General features: G+C 38.9%; 1 protein-coding gene across 8 annotated transcripts in view; it reads left to right on the top strand.

Annotated features, from left to right (window-relative positions):
• Alpk1 (alpha kinase 1) overlaps positions 1-23,778 on the top strand; it is a 151,192-nt gene that overhangs the window by 54,418 nt on the left and 72,996 nt on the right. For 4 of the 8 annotated variants that reach the window (XM_046459128.2, XM_058583769.1, XM_046459131.2 and 1 more), the window contains 2 exons: positions 17,659-17,890; positions 22,798-22,952. In XM_046459128.2, coding sequence (XP_046315084.1) covers positions 17,770-17,890; positions 22,798-22,952 — 276 coding nt within the window. In that variant the 5' untranslated portion in view covers positions 17,659-17,769. Of the gene's footprint in view, positions 1-16,696; positions 16,819-17,658; positions 17,891-22,797; positions 22,953-23,778 lie in introns of all 8 variants that reach the window. The other 4 variants (XM_046459129.2, XM_058583770.1, XM_046459130.2 and 1 more) reach the window with 2 other exon arrangements.

The following is a 23,778-nucleotide window of genomic DNA, read 5'->3' as shown; positions in this document are numbered from 1 at the left end:
CATATTCTTATATGCTAGCAAAATCTATGTAGCTGTTTTTATATCTTTTAACTATAGAATTTAGTTCATTTGCATTTATTGGATTTAAAACTATTCCTACCATCTTATTTTGCTCTTTATATTCTGATTCTTCTTTATTATTTTTTTCTTTTTTATATTGCTTTGTTTTAGAATATTTTGTTTCTTTTACTTTTTTTCTTTTAATAGTTTCAAAGTTACATGCTTTATCTCAATTTTAAACAATTTTGTTAGAAATCTTATCTCTCCCCTTCACCTGATTAATTTAAAGATCTTTTAGAACAATTTAACTTCAGTCATTCTCTTCATGACTTATTTGCATTTTGTGGTTGTATGTACATTTTATGTTTTTCAATTTATTACTTATTTTTAAAATTGCAAACAAAAACTCTATATATTTTCAGTGCTCAACATGGTATTTTTGTGGTTGCCAACCCCCAAAGATTTATTTGAAATTTATTTTTAAATATTTGGTTATTTGTTATAATAAAATTTGAGAATGCAAATTATACTTCCAGTTATATTATATTCAAATGCATTCAAAGATGAAATCATGCATGCATCTCATATTGCATTCATAGATATGCATTCAAGTGTAATTTGAAACTCACAAAATAACAATATTACATGTAAAACTAGACATAAAATAATTTTTTCAAATTGTATTTATTCAGAAATAATTTTCATGGGCTTGGACTCAACTTGCAACATACTCTTAGGAGCACAAATCCAATCTGGCATACAGCTCACATAAACACCACTCCTTCTAGTCTTGCTGGTAGTCCAGCCACACAACATGTACATATGGAGAACTCATCCGGGGAGCAGAAAAATCAATCCTGCCACCATCAATGAAGCTAATCAGATTTTTTTTTTTTTTTTTTGAGAACTGGTCATGAACTCTGTCTTCTACAACTACTGCTATTTGTTCTTGAGGCATTAATTTGCCACGAAGAGAGTCACACTGGCTCTGGTTTCCAAACATAATTTTTCTGGGATGAGGATAAATGAGATGATGTGTACTGGAACACTCTAACAGGTTGATAGTGTTGTCAACATTCATGTTATGACTTGCTTCTAGAGGTTTTTTTTTCCTTATTCTTGTACTCACAAGAATACAAGAATATGTTATGCCAGTATGTTGAAAATGAGCAGAAAATTCATCCACAGTATGTTAGGCAGCTTTTAATTGCTGTGACCAAATATACCTGACAAGGCTTCCTCTTTCGCTTCGCTCTGGGCGGAGAAGCTGAATGTGCAATCAGCAGTGGATTGTAAGTACCCGAGGCAAAGAAAGCTCAGTGCGCCCCGCCTTTTTTTTTTTTTTTTTTTTTTTTTGAATATTTTTTATACAGGGAGAGTTTGTGGATTGGGATTGCTGGCGGGGCTGTGGTTTCTGTGCCGAAAATCCACTCCGCGGGAGCCGCCATTTGCTTTCTGCTTGCTGTCTTGATGGCTCCGTATACACTGTCCGGCAGCCGGACCTAGAGGTTGCAGCTGGGCTGCGTGCCGAGCCCTGTCCTCCGAAGGCTGGACTGCAGCCTCGAGCGTCTCTGTGGCCTGTTCGCCGCTGCACCTTCGGGCAGAGCCTGCTCTGGGGTCGTTCTGCACCCCCCTGCCAGGGGACCCGTGCTCCGGAGGAGGGGGACGGAGAGCCGCGGCGGCAGCCGCTTGGGCCCCTGGGGCCTGGCACCGGGCTGAAGAGCTGCGGAGGCCAGGGCGGCTCTGCTACGGGCGCAGACAAGCGCGGACACTTGCCAGGGCGGCTCTGCTAAGGTCGCAGACAAGCGCGGACGCTCGTCAGCGCGGCCCAGAGTTTCATTTCTAGAAATCTGGACTGGAAACAGAAGCAGCAGTTTGTATAATCCCAAGAACTTGCTTATACCAGGAAGCTGTAAGGGCAACATGAATATTACTGAGGAGATGTAACATGGTGGCAGGCGCAGAGAGATCAAGTCTCTGACATCTTCAACTGTGAGGGCATAGGGAGCCGTAAACTGTCTAAATGCTGTTTGCTCAGGATCACTAGGCAATGCTGAGCTGACGTGGATCTGGGGTGTACAGGCTGGGCCCCTCAGAACACACACACAGAGCCCGAATCGGAGGCAATTAAGCTCCGGTTCGCCTGCTTCGTGTGACTCAGCACTAACGATCCCGCTGAAATAATTGGCCGGCCCTTAGGAACTTACAGAGGTAAAAGCCAACCGAGCCTTCATAGGCAGTGGCCACAGGACTGAAACGGGGATTGGGAGAGACAGTCAGGACCCACCCGTTGCATTGGTCATCCGGCAAAGGGAACAAACGGTCACCATTTGCATGGGATATCACCATGGCAGAGAAATGGCATCATGGGCGGAGGAGATAACTGCATTGAAACCAGCGCGACAGGTGTGTAATCCCCTAGCCATCTCTCTCCACACAGCGGGGAAACCTTAAGGGCCACTCCCAGCTCTCCTGTGAACGCAATAACCAGACCGAGGGAACCAGGAGTGGCGCGGGACTCGCGGCGCGGAACTCCCGGCTACCGCTCCCACCAGTGCTGACAACTGAGGTCTCTTGCACCAGCTACCGGGGGCGTGGCTACAGGAGGGCAAGCAAATTCGCTGGGGGATCTCAGCCCCAAGCTCTACAAACTTAGGGTCTGAGGGAGGCAAACAGGGAGAGTGAGCCCAGGTGTTCATGAAAACAGGGCTCCCAGGAGCAGCAGACCTGGCGTGTAGCCAGTATTGTGGTGAGCGCCACAGGTGAGCACGGCCTGGCTTGAGGAAACACAAGACAAGGCCCTAGACACTCAGGGTTGGAGACCCGCCCAGTCTAGGAGAAAGAGCTGCTGCACAGTGAATGGTTCCCACCTATTGACAGGAGAAGCTTGGCCCAGTGGGCACAGCTCCACCTACTGGAAGAGAAGTTAATAGAACTCTAGGACTGTATTTATTATTATTATTATTATCCTTTTTTTTTCTTTTCTTTTTCTTTTTTTTTTCTTTCTTCTTTTTCTTTCATTTTCAATTTTTATTTGTTGTTGTTCTTTAATTTTTTTTCAATGTTTCTATTTTTTTTTAATTTTTTTTATTTTATTATTATTATTTTTTAATTCTAATTTTCATTTTTTATTATCACTATTATTTTTGTTAAAATTTTTTTTTCCGTCTTTTCTTTCTTTCTTTATTATCTAATCTTTGTTATTCTTGTTTCTTTTGTCTTTTCATTTCTTTTCAATCTTCTTATTCCCCCTTCCTTGAATTCTACCTGCCTACTCTCATTCTCTTTAGTGACTTCTTCCCTTCCCTTCTAATATCTTTCCTCTCAAGCATCAAATAAATCTATAAGAGTAAACAGTAACTCAGCAGTCAAACAGAACAAGAAGTAACATGAGCAGCATAAAAAAGCAAGGAAGAAAAGGAGTACAAACAATGAAGGACAGCCTAAATATTCAGGAGGACCTAGAGTCAGCAGAAAAATGGTCATATAAAGAACTCAAGGAATACCTTAGACAGATGGAATGGAACCTTAAAGAAGATACGAGACAGCAAATCCAAACAGTGAAAGAACACTTTGAAAATGAATTACATAGACAGATAAAAGAAGAAGTTAAGCATCTTTATCAGGAGATTGAGATTATAAAAAAAAACCAAACAATAATTCTAGAAATGAAGGAAACGATAAACCAAATTAAAAACTCAATTGAGAGTATCACTAACAGAGTGGAGCAAGTAGAAGCCAGAACATCAGATAATGAAGACAAAATATATCATCTTGAAAAGAGCCTAGCCAACTCAGAAAGGCTGGTTAAAAACCACGAGAAAAACATCCAAGAGATATGGGATAACATAAAGAAACCAAACCTACGAGTCATCGGGATAGAAGAAGGTACAGAGATTCAAACCAAGGGAATGAGTAACCTGCTGAAAGAAATAATTACAGAAAACTTTCCAGAAATAAAAAAGGAAACGGATATACAAATTGTAGATGCATACAGGACACCGAGCACACAAAATCACAGTAGACCAACGCCAAGACACATTGTTATGAAGATATCCAATATACAGAACAAAGAGAAAATACTAAAAGCTACAAGAGAAAGGAGGCAGATTACATTCAGGGGTAAACCAATAAGGTTAACAACGGATTTTTCATCACAGACGCTGAAAGCGAGAAGATCCTGGAACAACGTATTTCAAACACTGAAAGACAATGGATGCCAACCAAGAATTCTGTATCCAGCAAAATTAAGCTTCAGGTACGATAACGAAATAAAAATCTTTCATGATAAACAAAAGCTAAAAGAATTTGCAGCCAGAAAACCAGCATTGCAAAGCATCTTGAGCAAAACACTACACGAGGAAGAAATGAAAAACAATAACCAAAACCATCAGTGGGAAGTGCCTCTATAAAGACAGAGGGCAGGGGGAAAGCTAACCATGGAGAAACAAACTAAATTAAAAAAAAAAAAAAAAAGAAGATAAATAATCAAACATGGCTGGAAGTACAAACCATATATCAATAGTAACTCTAAACATTAATGGCTTAAACTCTCCAATAAAGCGACATAGGCTGGTAACATGGATTAAAAAAACAAATCCAACAATATGCTGCCTCCAGGAGACACATCTGATTGGAAAAGACATACACAGGCTGAAGGTGAAAGGTTGGGAAAAAATATACCATGCACACGGTCCTCGTAAGCAAGCAGGGGTGGCCATCCTCATATCGAATAAAATTGACTTCAAGACTAAATTAATCAAAAGGGATAAGGAAGGACATTATATACTGTTAAAAGGAACCATTTACCAACAAGACATAACAATTATCAATATTTATGCACCAAATAATGGTGCTGCGACGTTCATAAAACAAATTCTCCTCAAGTTCAAGAATCAAATAGACCACAACACAATAATTATGGGTGACTTCAACACACCTCTCTCACAATTGGACAGATCCTCCAAACAAAAGCTGAATAAAGAAACTATAGAACTCAATATCACAATCAACAACCTAGACTTAACTGACATATATAGAATATATCAACCATCATCAAGTGGATATACTTTTTTCTCAGCAGCACATGGATCCTCCTCAAAAATAGACCATATATTATGCCATAGGGCAACCCTCAGTAAATATACAGGGGTGGAGATAATACCATGCATTTTATCTGATCATAATGGAATGAAACTGGAAATCAATGATAAAAGACGGAAGGAAAAATCCTACATCACATGGAAAATGAACAATATGTTACTGAATGATCAATGGGTTACAGAAGACATAAAGGAAGAAATCAAAAAATTCTTAGAGATAAATGAAAATACAGACACAACATATCGGAATCTATGGGACACAATGAAAGCAGTTTTAAGAGGGAAATTCATCGCTTGGAGGTCATTCCTCAAAAAAAGGAAAAACCAACAAATAAATGAGCTCACACTTCATCTCAAAGCCCTAGAAAAGGAAGAGCAAAACAACAGCAAATGTAGCAGAAGGCAAGAAATAATTAAAATCAGAGCGGAAATCAATGAAATTGAAACAAAAGAAACTATTGAAAAAATTAACAAAACTAAAAGTTGGTTCTTTGAAAAAATAAACAAGATTGACAGACCCTTAGCCATGCTAACGAAGAGAAGAAGAGAGAGAACTCAAATCACTAACATACGGGATGAAAAAGGCAATATCACAACAGACACTACAGAAATACAGAAGACAATTAGAAATTATTTTGAAAACCTATATTCCAATAAAATAGAAGATAGTGAAGACATTGATAAATTCCTTAATTCATATGATTTGCCCAGACTGAGTCAGGAGGATACTCACAACTTAAACAGACCAATAACAATAGATGAAATAGAAGAAGCAATCAAAAGACTTCCAACCAAGAAAAGCCCAGGACCGGATGGGTATACAGCGGAGTTTTACAAAACCTTTAAGGAAGAATTAATACCAATACTTTTCAAGTTATTTCAGGAAATAGAAAAAGAAGGAGCTCTGCCAAATTCATTCTATGAGGCCAACATCACCCTGATTCCGAAACCAGACAAAGACACCTCAAAGAAAGAAAACTACAGACCAATATCTCTGATGAACATAGATGCAAAAATCCTCAATAAAATTCTGGCGAACCGGATACAAAGGCACATCAAAAAAATTGTGCACCATGATCAAGTTGGATTCATCCCTGGGATGCAAGGATGGTTCAATATACGGAAATCAATAAATGTTATTCACCACATCAATAGACTTAAAAATAAGAACCATATGATCATCTCAATAGACGCAGAAAAAGCATTCGACAAAGTACAGCATCCCTTTATGTTCAAAACATTAGAAAAACTAGGGATAACAGGAACTTACCTCGACATTGTAAAAGCTATCTATGCTAAGCCTCAGGCTAGCATCATTCTCAATGGAGAAAAATTGAAGGCATTCCCCCTAAAATCTGGAACAAGACAGGGATGCCCTCTATCACCACTTCTATTCAATATAGTTCTCGAAACACTGGCCAGAGCAATTAGACAGACGAAAGAAATTAAAGGCATAAAAATAGGAAAGGAAGAACTTAAATTATCACTATTTGCAGATGACATGATTCTATACCTAGAAGACCCAAAAGGGTCTACAAAAAAACTACTAGAACTAATAAATGAATTCAGCAAAGTGGCAGGATATAAAATCAACACGCATAAATCAAAGGCATTTCTGTATATCAGCGACAAAACTTCTGAAACGGAAATGAGGAAAAACACTCCATTCACAATATCCTCAAAAAAAATAAAATACTTGGGAATCAACCTAACAAGAGAGGTGAAAGATTTATATAATGAAAACTACAAAACCCTAAAAAGAGAAGTAGAAGAAGATCTTAGAAGATGGAAAAATATACCCTGTTCATGGATAGGCAGAACTAACATCATCAAAATGGCGATATTACCAAAAGTTCTCTATAGGTTTAATGCAATGCCAATCAAAATCCCAACGGCATTTCTTGTAGAAATGGATAAAGCAATCATGAAATTCATATGGAAAAATAAAAGACCCAGAATAGCAAAAGCAATTCTAAGCAGGAAGTGTGAATCAGGCGGTATAGCGATACCAGACTTAAAACTATATTACAGAGCAATAGTAACAAAAACAGCATGGTACTGGTACCAAAACAGGAGGGTGGACCAATGGTACAGAATAGAGGACACAGAGACTAATCCACAAAGCTACAACTATCTTATATTTGATAAAGGAGCTAAAAGCATGCAATGGAGGGAGGATAGCATCTTCAACAAATGGTGCTGGGAAAACTGGAAATCCATATGCAACAAAATGAAACTGAATCCCCTCCTCTCGCCATGCACAAAAGTTAACTCAAAGTGGATCAAGGAGCTAGATATCAAATCAGAGACTCTGCGTCTGATAGAAGAAAAAGTTGGCTCCGATCTACATATTGTAGGGTCGGGCTCCAAATTCCTTAATAGGACACCCATAGCACAAAAGTTGATAACAAAAATCAACAAATGGGACTTACTTAAACTGAAAAGTTTTCTCTCAGCAAGAGAAACAATAAAAGAGGTAAATAGGGAGCCTACATCATGGGAACAAATTTTTACTCCTCACACTTCAGATAGAGCCCTAATATCCAGAGTATACAAAGAACTCAAAAAATTAAACAATAAGAAAACAAATAACCCAATCAACAAATGGGCCAAAGACCTGAACAGACACTTCTCAGAGGAGGACATACAATCAATCAACAAGTACATGAAAAAATGCTCACCATCTCTAGCAGTCAGAGAAATGCAAATCAAAACCACCCTAAGATACCATCTCACTCCAGTAAGATTGGCAGCCATTATGAAGTCAAACAACAACAAGTGCTGGCGAGGATGTGGGGAAAAGGGTACTCTTGTACATTGCTGGTGGGACTGCAAACTGGTGCGGCCAATCTGGAAAACAGTATGGAGACTCCTGGGAAAGCTGGGAATGGAACCACCATTTGACCCAGCTATTGCCCTTCTTGGACTTTTCCCTGAAGACCTTAAAAGAGCGTACTACAGGGATACTGCTACATCGATGTTCATAGCAGCACAATTCACAATTGCTAGACTGTGGAACCAACCCAGATGCCCTTCAATAGATGAATGGATAAAAAAAATGTGGCATTTATACACCATGGAGTATTACGCAGCACTAAAAAATGACAAAATCATAGAATTTGCAGGGAAATGGATGGCACTAGAGCAGATTATGCTTAGTGAAGCTAGCCAATCCCTAAAAAACAAATACCAAATGTCTTCTTTGATATAAGGAGAGCAACTAAGAACAGAGCAGGGAGGAAGAGCAGGAAGAAAAGATTAACATTAAACAGATACATGAGGTGGGATGGAAAGGGAGAGAAAAGGGAAATTGCATGGTAATGGAGGGAGACCCTCATTGTTACACAAAATTACATATAAGAGGTTGTGAGGGGAATGGGAAAATAAACAAGGAGAGATATGAATTACAGTGGATGGGGTAGAGAGAGAAGATGGGAGGGGAGGGAGGGGGGATGGTAGAGGATAGGAAAGGTAGCAGAATACAACAGTTACTAATAGGGCATTATGTAAAAATGTGGATGTGTAACCGATGTGATTCTGCAATCTGTATTTGGGGTAAAATTGGGAGTTCATAACCAACTTGAATCTAATGTATGAAATATGATATGTGAAGAGCTTTATAATGTTTTGAACAACCAATAAAAAAAAATTAAAAAAAAAAAAAAAAAAAAAAAAAAAAAAAAACAAATATACCTGACAAGAACAACTTAGGGGAGGAAAAATTTATTTGGGGCTCGCAGTTTCAGAAGTCTCAGTCCATGGTCAGCCAACTGCACTGCTATGGGCCTGAGGTACAACATGGTGTTTTGAAATAGGTATACATTGGCTAAATCAAGATAATTAACACACACATTAGTTTACATACCTATTTTTTGTGGTCAGAACACAAGTTTTCTTAGCAATTTTAAAGTTTAAAATATAATATTATGAACTATAGTCACCATATTTTATAGATTGCTTGAGCTTTTTCCTCCCTCCTTTTTTTTTGTAACCTTGAGCTAACATCTGCTCAAACTCCCCCACTACCAACCCCTGGTAACCACCATTCTTCTCACTGCTTCTAGAGTCCCACATGGTTTAGATTCCACATATAAGATAAATCATGTGTTATTTGTCTTTCTCCATCTATGTAATTTCATTTAATGTAATGTCCTCAAGCTTCGTATGTATTGTAACTGATGATGGAATTTCCTTCTTTTTTTTTAAAGCTAAATATGATCCTATTGTATATGTGTGTACATATGTATATACCTTTTTATTGATTGATTGATTGATTGATTTTTATACATTATTTTCTTTAGCCGTTCATCAACGGATACTTAAGTTAATTGCATATTTTGGTTGTTGTGAATGCTGCGATCAACATAAGATTACAGACATCTCTTCAATATATTGCTCTCATAGCTTTATACACTCTACATTTGTTTATATTTAACCAATCTGCTGTTTCTATTGCTTTTTATTTTTCCTGAATTCCAAGCCCTTTGTCTGTGATAATTTTCCTTCTATCTATCTGAAGTACACATTTTAGAGATTTATTTAATAAGGATCAGTTGATATTTCTTTCAAAATATCTTTATGTTACAGGGTATTTCCCCCCAGTATTATTGAAGATACTCTTCCACTGATTTTGTAGTTGTTGTTTTGTTTGTTTGTGGGTTTTGTTTTGTTTTGCTTGGTTTCTACTGCTCCTTTTAGGTCATTAGCTACAAACTCACTGCATTTCTTTGGTGCTAATCCTTTTTCTCCAGCTGCTCTCAAGATCTTCACGTCTTAGGTTTTTCTAGTTTCACTGTATTTGTAGGTAGGGATTTTTATTTATTTGTTGTCCTGCTTAAGGGTCATGGATTTTTTATTATTTCATTATTCTGTTGTAGAAGCTCTTTGTCACTGTTTATCCAAATATTTCTTATGTCTTCCTCTATTATTCCCATCTGGGACTCTCGGTCCTATGTTACATCTTTTGTAAAAATAATTTCCTGTTTCTTAAGCTTCCTTCTGTATTTGTGACACCTCTGTCTTTTTCTTTTGAATTCTGGGTGATATGTTCTAATATATCACCCAGTCCAAAAAGTCTATCTTAAGTGAGAGCTAAAATTGATCAAATCTATCCATTGATTGAATTTAATTTTTTCAGTTACTACATTTTTCCTTTCTAGAAATTCTGGTTCTTACTCAATTTGCTATACTTTATTTATAATTTGTAGCTCTTTACTCATACTTTCAATATAATTGTTTACTTTGCTAAACAATTTTAAATTTTTTTAATTTGTTCTTTTTAGTTATACATGACAGTAGAATCTATCTTGATACATTTATACAAGCATGGAATATGTCTTATTCCAATTAGGATTCCAGTCTTGTGCATGTATACAATGTCGAGATTCACTATGGTGTGTGGTGTGTGTGTGTGTGTGTGTGTGTGTGTGTATATATATATATATATATATATATATATACACACACACATACATATAATAAGTCAGTCCTCCAAAAAACAATGGCAGAATGTTCTCTCTGAAGCTAACCCATAACAAGGAGCAGTGGGAAGAATAGAAGTTCAGTGTATTAGACAAAGGGGAATGAAGGGAAGGGAGGTGGAGAGGAATAAGAAAGAGAGTGGCATGAATTTGACACAACTTTCATACATATTATATATTTCATATATATATATATACATATTTATTTCATGTATACATATATATGTGTGTATATATATACACACATACCTTTGGTGTTATTTCATACTCTCCTATTCTCCAAAACAGTGAAAGCCAAAGTTTAAGTTCATGGAGTTTGGCAGATACCTCAAGGCAAAGGCTACCTTCTGTGTTGCAGTTAAACTTTTAGGTTCGAGTTTTCATTTGTCTTCTTTGCTTGCCATTTCATTGATACATTCTAAAGATTTAAAGATGTTTTTCAAATAATTTTAGTTGTTTTCTGTGTGTGTCAGAGAGTCTTCATATTGCTAGAAACAGAAGTCTCTTCTTTGGTAACTGAGTAGTTTCCTTCTTCTTTTCCCTGCCTCCCCTCCTCCCTGTTTATGCAGTTTTAAAATGCTAATAAATGGCTGTAACTCGAAAAACATCTGAGCCCCACATTTGCCTTACCCTCCAATCAGATTTCTCTTTCTCCTTATTTCCCCATTTCTACCCTCAATCAGTGCAAAAGCATCATGGTAAGACTTTGTGCATACAGTGCCCAGGAGAGGGGGGGAAAGGTAGAAAAGGTTAGATTGTCATTGTTCATGCCTTGTCTCGACCCCTCGCCGGCAAGGGAAAACACGACACAGGATTCTTCTTTCAGCAGTTTATTCAGGCCTTGTTTCATGTATCATCTTCTAGTGACCCCCCGCCGAGCGCCCAAGCATAGCCTAATAAAGCCTCCCACATACCAATCCCAAGCTGCCACGTGGATCTCTCTCATAGGGTGATAAGGGATTGCGCGCCAAACTCTCCATATTAGGAGTTGTTTATCACAGGCCACAGTGGAAGCCGGCGCCATCTTCTAATGGCGGCCACGGCCTAATTAGAACGGCTCACCACAATGCCTGATTAAAGAAATTCTTTTTTTTTTTTTTTTGTACCAGGGATTGAGCCCAGGGGCACTTAACCACTAAGCCACTTCCCCAGTGGTTTTTATTTTCTGTTTTGAGACAGGGTCTTGCTAAGTTACTTAGGGCCTCATCATTTGCTGAGGCTGGCTTTGAACTTGCCATCCTCCTGCCTCAGCCTTCTAAGTCTCTGGGATTACAGGTGTACATGCCTGGCTAGAAATTTTATTCTTACTGTTGTAAATTGGAGACCTGAATTCATTGCCTCACTGAAAAAAATTTAATAAATGATTTTAAATGTAGATGAAAAAGTAGTTTTAGAATACTTATTCATGTATATATGAATTACATAGGTTCTGTGTATTTGCTGGAGAATTTAACTAATGATTAATTAAATTCTAACACAGATAATTTAAATTGAGCTTTTGGAATATAATCATGTGTAATATGCCTTATGTAGTTAAGCACATTTGTGTCTTATCCCTCTGCTATAGTTTGGACCTTGAATATCCCCTGAAGTTATATCCCCCCAGGTGTTAAAGGTTTGGTCCCCAGGGTGGTGTTATTGGGAGGTACTGGAAACTTTAAGTGAGGTCTAGTGGGAGGTCTTTAGGTCATTTGAGGTGTGTCCTAGACAGGGATTGTGAGACTCCCAGATTTTTCCTCTCTTTCTCTCTCTCTTTCCTCGTAATGAGGTGAGCATTTTTGCTCTGCATGTACCCTGCCCTGGTGGGCTGCCTCAACACAGGCCTAAAGTACAGGGGCATATCAATTATGAACTGGAACCTGAAAAAGTCTGAGTCCAAATAAACCTTTTCTCTGTACAAGTTAATTAACCAAAACATTTTTTCTGATAGTCATAAAAAACGAACATACCCTCAAATTATAAACTCCTTGACACTATAGTTCATATCTTATGCTTTTTTATGCTTTTCCCACATCTTTTAGTTTGGGGATTCAGTGGCTGATGAAGTTTTATAGAGGTGGCCGTCAGTGGAGCATGGAACTCCTTTGGAGTCCATTATTTTCCCTGATCTACTCCCTAATGGAGGAAAAAGTCTAGTGAAAAAGACTCTATGTAAACATATATGCCCAAAGAAATAAGGTTTTGAATAATCTACTTCCCCCTCCTCCTCCTCCTCCTCCTCCTCCTCCAACTCCTCCTCCTCCTTCTCCTCCTCTTCTTCTGTACTACAAATTGAACCTAGACTACTTTACCACTGACCTACATTCCCACCTCCTTTTAATTTTCAATTTTGGGATTAAAATTAAAAGTTGCCCAGGCTGTATCTCTAACTTGCGATCCTTCTGCCTCAGCCTCCTGAGTCACTGAAATTACAGACTACTTGCTTCTTTTTCATGATGGCTCATTTGTCAGTTATCCTATACTCAGCCACTCAATTGAACTCTAAATCACCAATGGAACTGAAGAATGCATATGTCAAAGCCAACCACAGACTGTATGAACACATGACTATTCAGCAATGCACGGCATGTGTACCTTAGGGTGTATGATTCTAACTTTGTTGGGTATTTAGTGTTTTTCTAGAGTTTTCTGAATGTTTGATTGCTCTCTCTGGCCCCTTTTGGTGTGATTTTTATAAAAAACACAAGCATTTTAACACACACACAAGCATGTGTTAAAATATAAAAAAATAATCCATAGGTTACAAAAAATTACTGGGAAACTTCTCTTTGATTTTTAGAATAATGAACAGCTCACAAAAATGCCACAGTTCAGAGGACCAAAAATTGTCTTATGTTGAAATTGAAAATGATTCTTTTATAAATGAAGTTGATCAAAATTTCCAGCAGGACCATTGCCTGGAGGAAAGTGTCCTGGGCTCCAGCCTGTTATGCCTAACAATGAACCATACAAGTCTGGACAGATGGTCAGATTCCAAAGTGTTTCTCATGTTACACTATTTTCTTCCTATTAACTCCCCTGAATTGTGCAGGGGAAAGGGAAAATGCTGTAACATTTGAAAAGTATAAAGAATATCTTCAGTACATTTTGGAGAGTCACAAATATTAAACATTATCTTAGTAAACTCTTCTTTTTTAGAAATGTATTCTTGGGCAAAATATGTTTGCTTCCTGTGGATAGTATGATTTATCTTCCTTCTACCTAGAAATATAAAATAGAAGATGTATTTCTGTCGTTTACTAGACTGTCTCTTCTCCGTTTCCTTCTCTCAATATTAAGTAACATTATCCATTCGGTTTTGAACTCCAGTGAGGCAGAAAACCTGAGACTCGTTTTTAACATCTCACGCAGCATCCAGCATCAATACTGCCCTTGCTCCCTAAACAGTTCTCAGATACGTCCAATTTTCTACATTTCTAATACTATCATTCTGGTCCAAAGTCCTGACAGCTCTCACCTGGATTATTGCAATAAGTACCCGTCTTATCTGCCTGCAGTGACCTTCTCCCATTCGCCCATCTGCCAATATGCACTGCAGCCAAGACACAACGATCTTTTCCAAATGCAAATTTCTGGTCATGGGTCTTATGGCCATCAGAAATTAACATTATCACTTTTAGGGTCAAGACAAAATTCCTTACCTGGTGCACACAGCCCTGCATGGCCCTTCCTTACCTCTCCAGCCCCACCTTTTAACTCTAGGCTACCCAACACATCCCTTTTCTATTCCCTCTGTTTTTCCTTCTCCAGAAGGGTCCTTCCCCACTGTTTTCAACTTCATTAAGCCCTATTCCTCTTTCAGAGAGTAACTCAGGCATTACGTCCTCAGGGAAGCCTCCCCTGACCTGCCCTAGCTTTATTCAAATAATTAGGTCAAGTCCTGTTGTTTGCCCCTATGGAACCACATATCTTATCTTTCACAGCACTTGGACAAAAAGGAGAGATTTATGATGCTTTGCCTCAGGACTCGGGGTTTCAAGTGAGGAAACAGGAGCAAAAGAGTATATTTATTTAATAATCAGCCCCCTAAAATTCAAACCATTATTTCTAAACCACAAAGAAAAATATACATAAACATATTGTATTTAAGATTTCTCGGGCTGGGGATGTGGCTCAAGCGGTAGCGCACTCGCCTGGCATGTGTGCGGCCCGGGTTGGATCCTCAGCACCACATACAAACAAAGATGTTATGTCTGACAAAAACTAAAAAATAAATATCAAAAAAAAATTTCTCTCTCTCTCTCTCTTTAAAAAAAAAAAAAAATATTTCTCAAAAGAACTAGGACAGATAGGGTTGGGGACATAGCTCAGTGGTAGAGCACTTGCCTAGCACAGGTAAGACCCTGAATTCAAGCCCTTGCACAACAAATAAATAAATACATGAAATGGAATAAAGCCCTTCAAAAAAAAAAGCTAGGGATTTTCAATAATTAGCAGAAATTCTTCAGCAATAAATAAGTTCATCTGTCTGCATTGTGACTGAGTATATAATTTAAGAACAAGAAGCATCTTAAAAATTGTTTAAACCATGCCTCCTTGGAAAAAAATATATGAGAAAGGTAAATCTCAAAATTGACTCTCATGGGCCTCACAGTTCAATGACAGAGTATGAAGCGGAAGAATTAGTCAACAAACTATTGAGCACTATTGTTTGCATTGGTATCCTTTTTCTATGTCCTCTTTTCTTTACTATATACTGTCCCTGCTTAAACCATTTACATAAACACAACAATTAAAATGTAATTGTCCATTAATTATAATTAATTTTGTTTTTAGTTGACAAATTGAAACTATATGTTTCCTGTGTACAACATTATGCTTTGATTGTATTTATACACATACATCGTAGGATGGCTAAAACAATCTATAATATGAATTTACCTTACACACTTAATTTTGTGGTGAAAACACTTAAAATATCTTACTAGTTTTCAACTACACAATATATTATCATTAACTGTAGTCACCATGCTGTATAATATGGATCTCTTAAACTTATTTCTCCTAATGAAAATTTGTATGCTTTGAACAACATGTCCCCAACCCCACCACCCATCAACTCTCAGTACACACTTGCCTATCTACTGCTTCTATGGGTCCAACTAAAGACTGCTTTCTACCCTAAGAGGATGATACAGTACCAGTAAAACTTTACTGAGAGCCTTTGAACAAAGGGATGATGTGCTATTGAAATTATATTAGAATGCAGTCTGATTTTTTTGGTACACAAACCAGCTCTTCATATTCCTTTATTTCACCTCTCTTTGTGTATTAAGTCCTAAACAAGAGATACTAGGAAAGAAGAGTCTTCTTATTTTAAGGCTTAAAGAAAAATGAGTGTACGACTCACCCACAGCACATGCCAAGAAAGTTTGTTCATAACTTTCTCAAACACCAGATGCATTTCTCAGTCTCTGGACTGTCCTCTCATTTAACCAGTCTCTCCCTCTTCCAAGGATCAGTGAGAATGGGACATTATTGTTACATGGCTGCTTGCCCACTGAGTCCACTAATAAGCTCTTTTCTTGGTAACTGTAGTACTCAGAAGGGATGGACATGTTCTCCTGTTCTTTGCAATAGCAGTACAATAATAAAATTCCATCTACCCTTTCTACTTCGTTCGTCTTATAACTAGGCAGACTAATGGCCAGATTGCAGCACAAAACTTTGTGACTTATAGACATTCTAGTTAAAAGGGTCATTGGAAACCATTCAGTCCAACAACTCAATTTGTGCAAGAATGCTTTTCGAAATACCCTAAACAGAAAAGAGATTAAATTTATACTTATGCTTAAATCCTTCCAGTAACTAGTTTCTTGTGTGAAAGCTCTTTAAGGTAACAAGCACTTTAAATTCAAGAACTCTGCTTGTGTTCAACAACAAATACATGATGATTTTTAACAAAGCAAGCCTGTGATATCCTCGAGCTTTATTTTGGCAGTAAAGTGTATATAAATTCTTTAAAACCAAGGCCATTAGGTAACAGTGTACTTTTTAACCTTACACAATAATTCACTGCTTGTATATTTTCAGTGATTACATCAGTTACAAGGGTTAGCTCAGAAACAGAGGGACTGAAACCATCCAGGAATCTGTTACTGTCTTCTTTTTCAGATTCTCATACTTTGATAATTCAATTCTATGTGCACTAGAAGAGTGTCTAAAGCAGACAGAAGCTCCCCTATCCATTCTGGGAAAGTCAGAGAGAGGATAATTTCCTTTGTTCTGTTTACAAGGTACTACTTTAATTAATGAAGATGAAAAAGAGATTTATTAATTAAAGAACTTTTTTCTATTTTTTCATCAAGAATTTTTGTACTTTCAGTGAGTTATTTTGGTCTAAAAATTGCCGTGACTGCAATAGTTCATTACATCACACTCATATTTACATGACAAATCTCTCCAATGTTTATAAGTTACATGGCAACATAAGTAGATTCTTCCATCTATACGATCGATTTACCCATAGGATAGTACTAGGAAATTGGGTTTTCTGGGATATCACTTCTTTATTTTACTTGGCAGTGTGCCTGGCAGTGAAGAGCTTTAAATTCGACATCTGTCATTGCCTATCTTGGTCCAAATTATATAATGCTAAATAGCATGAAGAAGTCTGCACAGTCAGGAAGTCAGTAGGGGGTTATGAGTGGTAAACTTCATATTACTACATGCTTATGGGTGAACATTAGAACTGTCAGCCAGGTGCTTCCTGTAGATTTCCAGAAAGGTAGAAAGTGTAGTGCCATTGGGATCCAGAGGCACTGACATACATGAAGAATGCAGAAGATACATAAATCATGGCAGACATTCATTTCATTTGGCCCCATGTGATTCCACCGACATCACTGTGTGTAACCGGGGTCTGCATGGGGACCCTCTCCCTTCTGCACTCGATGCTTCTGAGTTGCTGCCAATCTAGACCAGACCCCGCAGTCATTTCACACACTTCCCTAATAACGTCCTCAGGGGCTGTCATGTATTTTCATGCGTTTGCCCTATTATCCCTCCCTGCTTGAGTCTTACAGATAATTGATGATACTTCAGTTAATCATCTTTCTCCCTCTTTTGTTCACCAGGTACCTCAGCCTTCAAGGGTCTCCTTTATTGAGAATCGATGTCTTCTCCTAGGTAATTGATCACCATAGACCCAGGGACACTCGATTCATCGTCCAGGGAGGGTAATCATCATGAATAATCAAAAAGCTGTAGCTGCACTACTGCAAGAGTGCAAGCAAGTGCTGGACCAGATCTTGTTGGAGGCGCCAGATGTGTCAGAGGAAGACAAGAGCGAGGACCAGCGCTGCAGAGGTGAGGTTCTGCTGGGAGGCACCAGGGGTGAGCCAGCAGGTTCACTCCCCTCTCCCCTGCCTGCACGACACGTTCTCATCTCTGCCCTATTTTTCTTCTCTTGGCAGATGACCACCGAGAGATGAGTGGATTTCTAGGGCATGAATGGGATGTGGGCTACAGGCGGACAGGCAGGGGAGGAAGCCCACTTTGTCCCAGTGAATTGCTGTCAGTTCTAATTTTAGGCTTCAGTAAACACGAGGCTACAAGAAACAGTTTAGTTCAAGAAGAACAAAGGGTCCAAGTTGGCTGGTGCACGTAAATTTCAATTATTAAAAAATTGAAGCAACTTCTGAATGGTGGCACATACTTTTTTTCAAACAAGGATTTTGTGCTTCATCAATTTCCATAGACTTCTACAGTTTCCATAAATATGTCATCTCACCAGCCCAATCTCTCTTTTCTTGGTCACCAACACATAGTAAAATAAACCCACTCATCTCTACAAATAGCAATTGCATCATGCTCAGGATTTAAGATTTTGGCTTTGAGCTCATTTTGTACTTTGTTCTCTTCATCGTTGTAGATAAGTCATCATTTGGGAAGTCTCAATCAAAGTCTAGAAAGTTAAAACAATCTTTAGTTCTTTGACCCATTGTGGAGAGGCAGCTCTCTGTATTTAGGTTTCCTTTTTATCATATAATTAGATTCTGATGAACTTTTCATATTTTTTTGTATTTTTTAGGGTCTTGCTATTTCATGCAAAAATAAGATTCCCAAATGAAATGCACAGTCACCGGGTCCTTTTGTTGTTCATTATGTAATGGAGAAATGTTCTGAATGCTTTCTTCATCACTTTCTTGTATAAAAGCACATTTTACAGGGGTGCTTTAAGGCTCCTGTGGGATCATTTATGGGTTTCCTTTTGTTTTACTAGCCAGGTGCCCCCACGTGTGACTTTGCTTGCAAGTGACTTAGCCCGGTATCACCAACGTTTTTCGATGTCAGACCCTCGTCAGGGAATGGCAGGTTCCTGGGCATCTACTGAAGATGCCTTGTTGCTGGTCCTAGTTCTCCCCCCGCCCCCCACGCCGGGGGCAGTGCGTGGTGAGGAGTCATTTCTTCTACTCAAGTTTTTCTCTTGACCAGTTACCCCATCTCACGCTTTGTGTTCTCAACCCAAATTCCCTTAAGCTTTATGTTCTCCCTAGTAAAGACTCTGAGCCCCCCTGATCGGGTAGCATTTTCTTCCCAAGTGTCACAGAATGGGAGAAATAATCAGTTTAGTTACAGATAAGGCAAATCACTGCTGTAAAATCACTAAATTAGACACGGTCCTCCAGGTAAGCCCCGTGGAGAGGTAAGTGATGGCAGAGGCAGAGGCAGCGGCTACCGGGGCCGGAGCTGACAGTCTGGTGATGGCTGAATCCGGTAAATCGATGGAGAGGAATCTTCCTGGGCAAAGCCACCCAGGACCGCAGCTTCCCCACCCCCGCGGCCGAGCCGCGTGCTGCACAGCAGTGCAGGCGGTTGACCGCGCGCGGGCGGAACGCGTGCCCTTAGCCTGGCAGGTGGTTTCTGAGCATCTCCAGCAGGCGGGTCCTGCCACCACCGATGTCGTCAGCTCTTGTGCCCCCGAGAGAAAGGCATTAGTACAGGGTCACTTATGGCGGCAGGGCGAGCCAGCGGGCTCTGAAACACAGTGTATTTTATGTTTCTCCCTTCCACCTCTCAACCACATCCTTCTCCCCGGGATGGAGCAGAAACTGAAGTCCAAAGAGATAATCTTTTACAGATGTATTTTAGAGGCATCTTTTCTTTCAGTGTGTTCCACTGGACTGCTCATGGTCTGGCATGATCTGTAGGGAAGAGGTGGGGTGCAGGAGGAAAACCTGAGCTGTAAAAATAAGCCTTCTCCATTTTGATGAAGCAATTTGGAAAGATTAAACTACTAAGTCCAAAGGGCGATGAAGATCTGGGAACTCAGAGATTACATTTCTGCTGTCATGAGGCGACTTATGTTCATCACAGTGTCCAAATAATTTACCAAACTGGGACACTTTTGAGACAGAAAGGGACACTATTGATAAGTACCCTAGGACGACACAGGACCCTTCTAAGCAAACAGGACTGAATGGTCATTCTAATACCCTTGAAGAAATTTTCTCTACACTTACGTTAGAAACATTTTCAGAAGCTACAATTTGGTCTGTGGCAGTAAGAGCCAGCTTTGCCAGCAGACTGTGATCCCATAGATCCCGGATGTCAGGGTTCTACTTTCAATGTGGGAATTGCTGTTGCAGAGTATTGCAGAGTAGGTGCTCAGGAGCCCCAGGCTGCTGAATACCAGGAGTGGGGGGTGTTCAGAGTGACATTTATAAGTCATTATAAGTGTCAATCAGTGCAGATAATTCACTGGTGTGGCCTACATGATATCCCCTTCAATGTCAAGCAGTCCTTTCCTGACAGGAAACTTCCTTTCCTTTGCCTAGTTGGCAAGTTCCAAAAAAAAAAAAAAAAAAAAAAACCATCAAGAACTAAGGTGCAGTTAGATTTTCTTCCTTCTCTTCTTTTGGTTTTTGTTCTCTCTGTCATATATCTTTTGCCCTATTCAGCATGCCTCATGTAGACACAACAGTAACCACATCTTTTAACCATGATGGTCTTTTGCCCATCATGATGTGATTTACAAAAGGAATGGGACATGAGACATGATATCTATTTGCAGGAAGCTCCCAGCCCAGTGAGACAGACAGGTGTAGTTAAGGAGGAGGTATGAAGGCTGAAAGGAGCAAGCACCTGTGGTTTAAGAGCACAGAAAGGTATTTTCAAGTCCTCTTTGAGGTCATGGTAGGCTGGAAAATGACAACCTTTGCATTGAAGACTGAAAGTAGTGGGTCTGAATTTGATCATCAAGGCTTTGAGTGAGAGGGATACAGTCAGAACAGGATGTACAAAATTCAAGAATTAAAGAATTTTATACAAGGCAATGGCCTGATCCATCTTGTTTTTAGGGGGAAAAAGGGGGAGATCAAAAATAAAGAAGATGATCCAGAGAGGATATGGAGAAAAGGAATACTTTTACATTCTTGTTGGAATTGTAAAATTAGTACAACTACTATAGAAATCAGTATGGAGGTTCCTCAAAAGACAAAAAATGGAACAACCATAAGATCAGGCTATGCCACTCCTCAGTATTTATCCTAAAGAATTAAAGACATCATACTATAGTAATACATGCTTACCCATGCTTATAGCTGCACAATTCACAATAGCCAAACTATGGAACCAACCTAGATGTTCATCAGTGGGTAAATGGATAAAGAAAATATGGCATATGTATACAGTGGAGTTTTAATCATAAAGAAGAATGAAATTATTTCATTTGCAGGAAAATGGATGGAACTTGAGAACACTATGTTAAGTGAAATAAGTCAAACTCAGAAAGTCAAGAGTCATTATGTTTTCTCTCCTATGTGTCAGGTAGAGAGGAAAAAGGAAAAGAAAAGCAGGAAGTGGGAAGGAATCTCAGGAAAATCTAAGGGAAATCAATAAAGAAGAAGAAAATAACCACGAGGAGGAAAGAAGGGAGGGAAAGGGGAAATACTGGGGAATAATATTGGCCAAATTATACTGTTATATCATGTCTATGTATGAATATGTGGCAATGAATCCCACCACTATGTATAATTGTCGTGCCCCAATAAAAAATATGGAAAAATAAGGAATATTCGGTGAAATTATAAACAGCAATTCAAGCAAAAATTATTGAAAAAGAAGAGGAGGAAATGAGTTTTAGAAATGACAGGATTCAACAACCAGTTAGATTCAGGGAGACAGAGAAAGTAAATGTCTAGACTGATGTCTGGGCTTCAGACTTGGGTGATTTTGTGCACAGTGGTACCATTCATCAAAAAAGAGAATATGAGGGGAAATAAGTTCAGAAAAGAGCTGATGAGATAAGTTTTGTACGTGTTCAGTGTGAGATACCTGCAAGATAAGTACCACGAGATTTATAGCTGGCAGTCATGTATATAGGACCATGGTCCTTTATCCAGAACCCTGAAGATCACAGATACTTCAAAATTCAGACTTTTCCCAATGGGAAGAGGGTCTTTGGGTACATATGTTTCTATTCATTGTTGAAACGGAAGGTAGGGTGGCAGCTAAGACAGACATCAACCTTTTTTTTTTTTAAGCAAAACTTCTAAGTAATCTCACTCAGTAGGATAATTGGGACTATAAATTGCCCTACCCAATTCAAGTCTAGTTTGGATTGTAAACATAAGGAAAATTTTCTACTTTCCAGAGATTTGGGGGTTTCTGGATTTTGGATAGGAGACTGTGAACCAGTAGAAATAGATTTGGTGCTCACTGCGAGATTTAAACATAGCCACTAACATGAAATTAAGGCTGTTTCACATTTAATTGATCTCTCTTCAAATCTCATCTGTGTTTTTCATATTTATTGTCTGGACTCAAGTGTTGTCCATGGTGAAAGAATGAGATGGGGTCTTAAAGAAGCAAAAAGAGGTTGAACAAACTTACGGTCTACATTACCCAGCTGCCACAAGCCCACAATACCATTCCATTCCAGTCCCTTTCTCATTTTACAGGGAAAATAATATTTCCTCCATTCCTTTCTCTGATTCTTCATGCAGAGATAGTCACTGAAGTGCTTTACTTCCTGCTAAAAACCTTTCTTAATGCCTGACTACCCCAATTTACCTGTAGGGCAAAGGAGAGCAGGGCCACCCCTGACAGATAGCTCCTTGCTATTATTCTTTGAGTCAGAACCAACAGCTCAGACCAGCCACAAGAGCTAGGGAAAAGTGTTTTTGCTACTGAGGTGCTTCATCATAACATGGGGGAGTTCAACAGCCTTTTCTTTGACTGCAATTTCCTTACCTGAACTCTGACCTCTGCAGCTTCACTCCCCAGCGAGTTAAGGACCCTGATCCAGGAGGCGAAGGAAATGAAGTGGCCCTTCGTGCCTGAAAAGTGGCAGTACAAACAAGCCATGAGCCCAGAGGACAAAACAAACCTGCAGGATGTGATTGGCGCCGGGTTGCAGCAGTTACTGGTAGGAAGAGCTCCACCACCTGTCCCTCTGACATCCCCAAGTGAGGCATTTAGTCTCTAAGTGGTCTAATAGATTAAATTCCTTTGAAGCAAAAGACAGTCCCTATCTTTATGGTCTGCTCTGCCAGATTGACTAATGTAGGGGAAATTGCTGTTCGAAAAGCATCTGCCTGTAAGATCTGATGTTGGAAAGGCATACCTAGTAAAAGTGAACAAGGGCGGTGGGTGGGTCCAATATGAAACCTGTCATCCTGAACCATTTAGGCATCCTTGGTGAACCAAAGCAGTTTTGATTCCACTATGCCTCATAGCATTCTTATTTTAAAAAGCCACTTTCTAAAAGTTGGGTAGCTTTAAAAAAATAAATCATTCACTGCCTCATCAAGGTGACTTGCTGACTAAACTGTTGAAGTTTAACAGTAATTGAAAACATAATTTAAGCCCTCCTAATTAATCATAATTTAATAGAGGCGATCAAAAACATATAATTCAAGTCCTCCTGTTAGGATTTTATTTGACACTTTTTCAAGCCTCAGGATATTTCAAAACATCTTTTACTGTCTCTGATGGTATTTATGCTCAACATTCTTTATAGCAACAGGATTTCATGGTTTATATGAGATTGTTGGCTCTATTTTCTTAACAGTGTTTCTCCTACACCAATTGAATTATTATTATTCATCTAATCACCACTTCGGTTTTGAAGTCTCTGCTTGGTATTAACACTTGGTTGATGTAGTATGATTATTCTTGTATGTTTCTAACTATTGATGAAGGTCAGATTCACTTAGTATTAAGTGGTACTATTGACTTCCATCCAGTTTTCA

This window comes from Marmota monax, unplaced genomic scaffold, assembly GCF_021218885.2.
Source record: "Marmota monax isolate L192 unplaced genomic scaffold, Marmota_monax_Labrador192_F-V1.1 WCK01_AAM20220418_F8-fsc00002, whole genome shotgun sequence".
Lineage (NCBI taxonomy): Eukaryota > Metazoa > Chordata > Mammalia > Rodentia > Sciuridae > Marmota > Marmota monax.
This window is presented reverse-complemented; position numbering and strand designations above follow the sequence as displayed.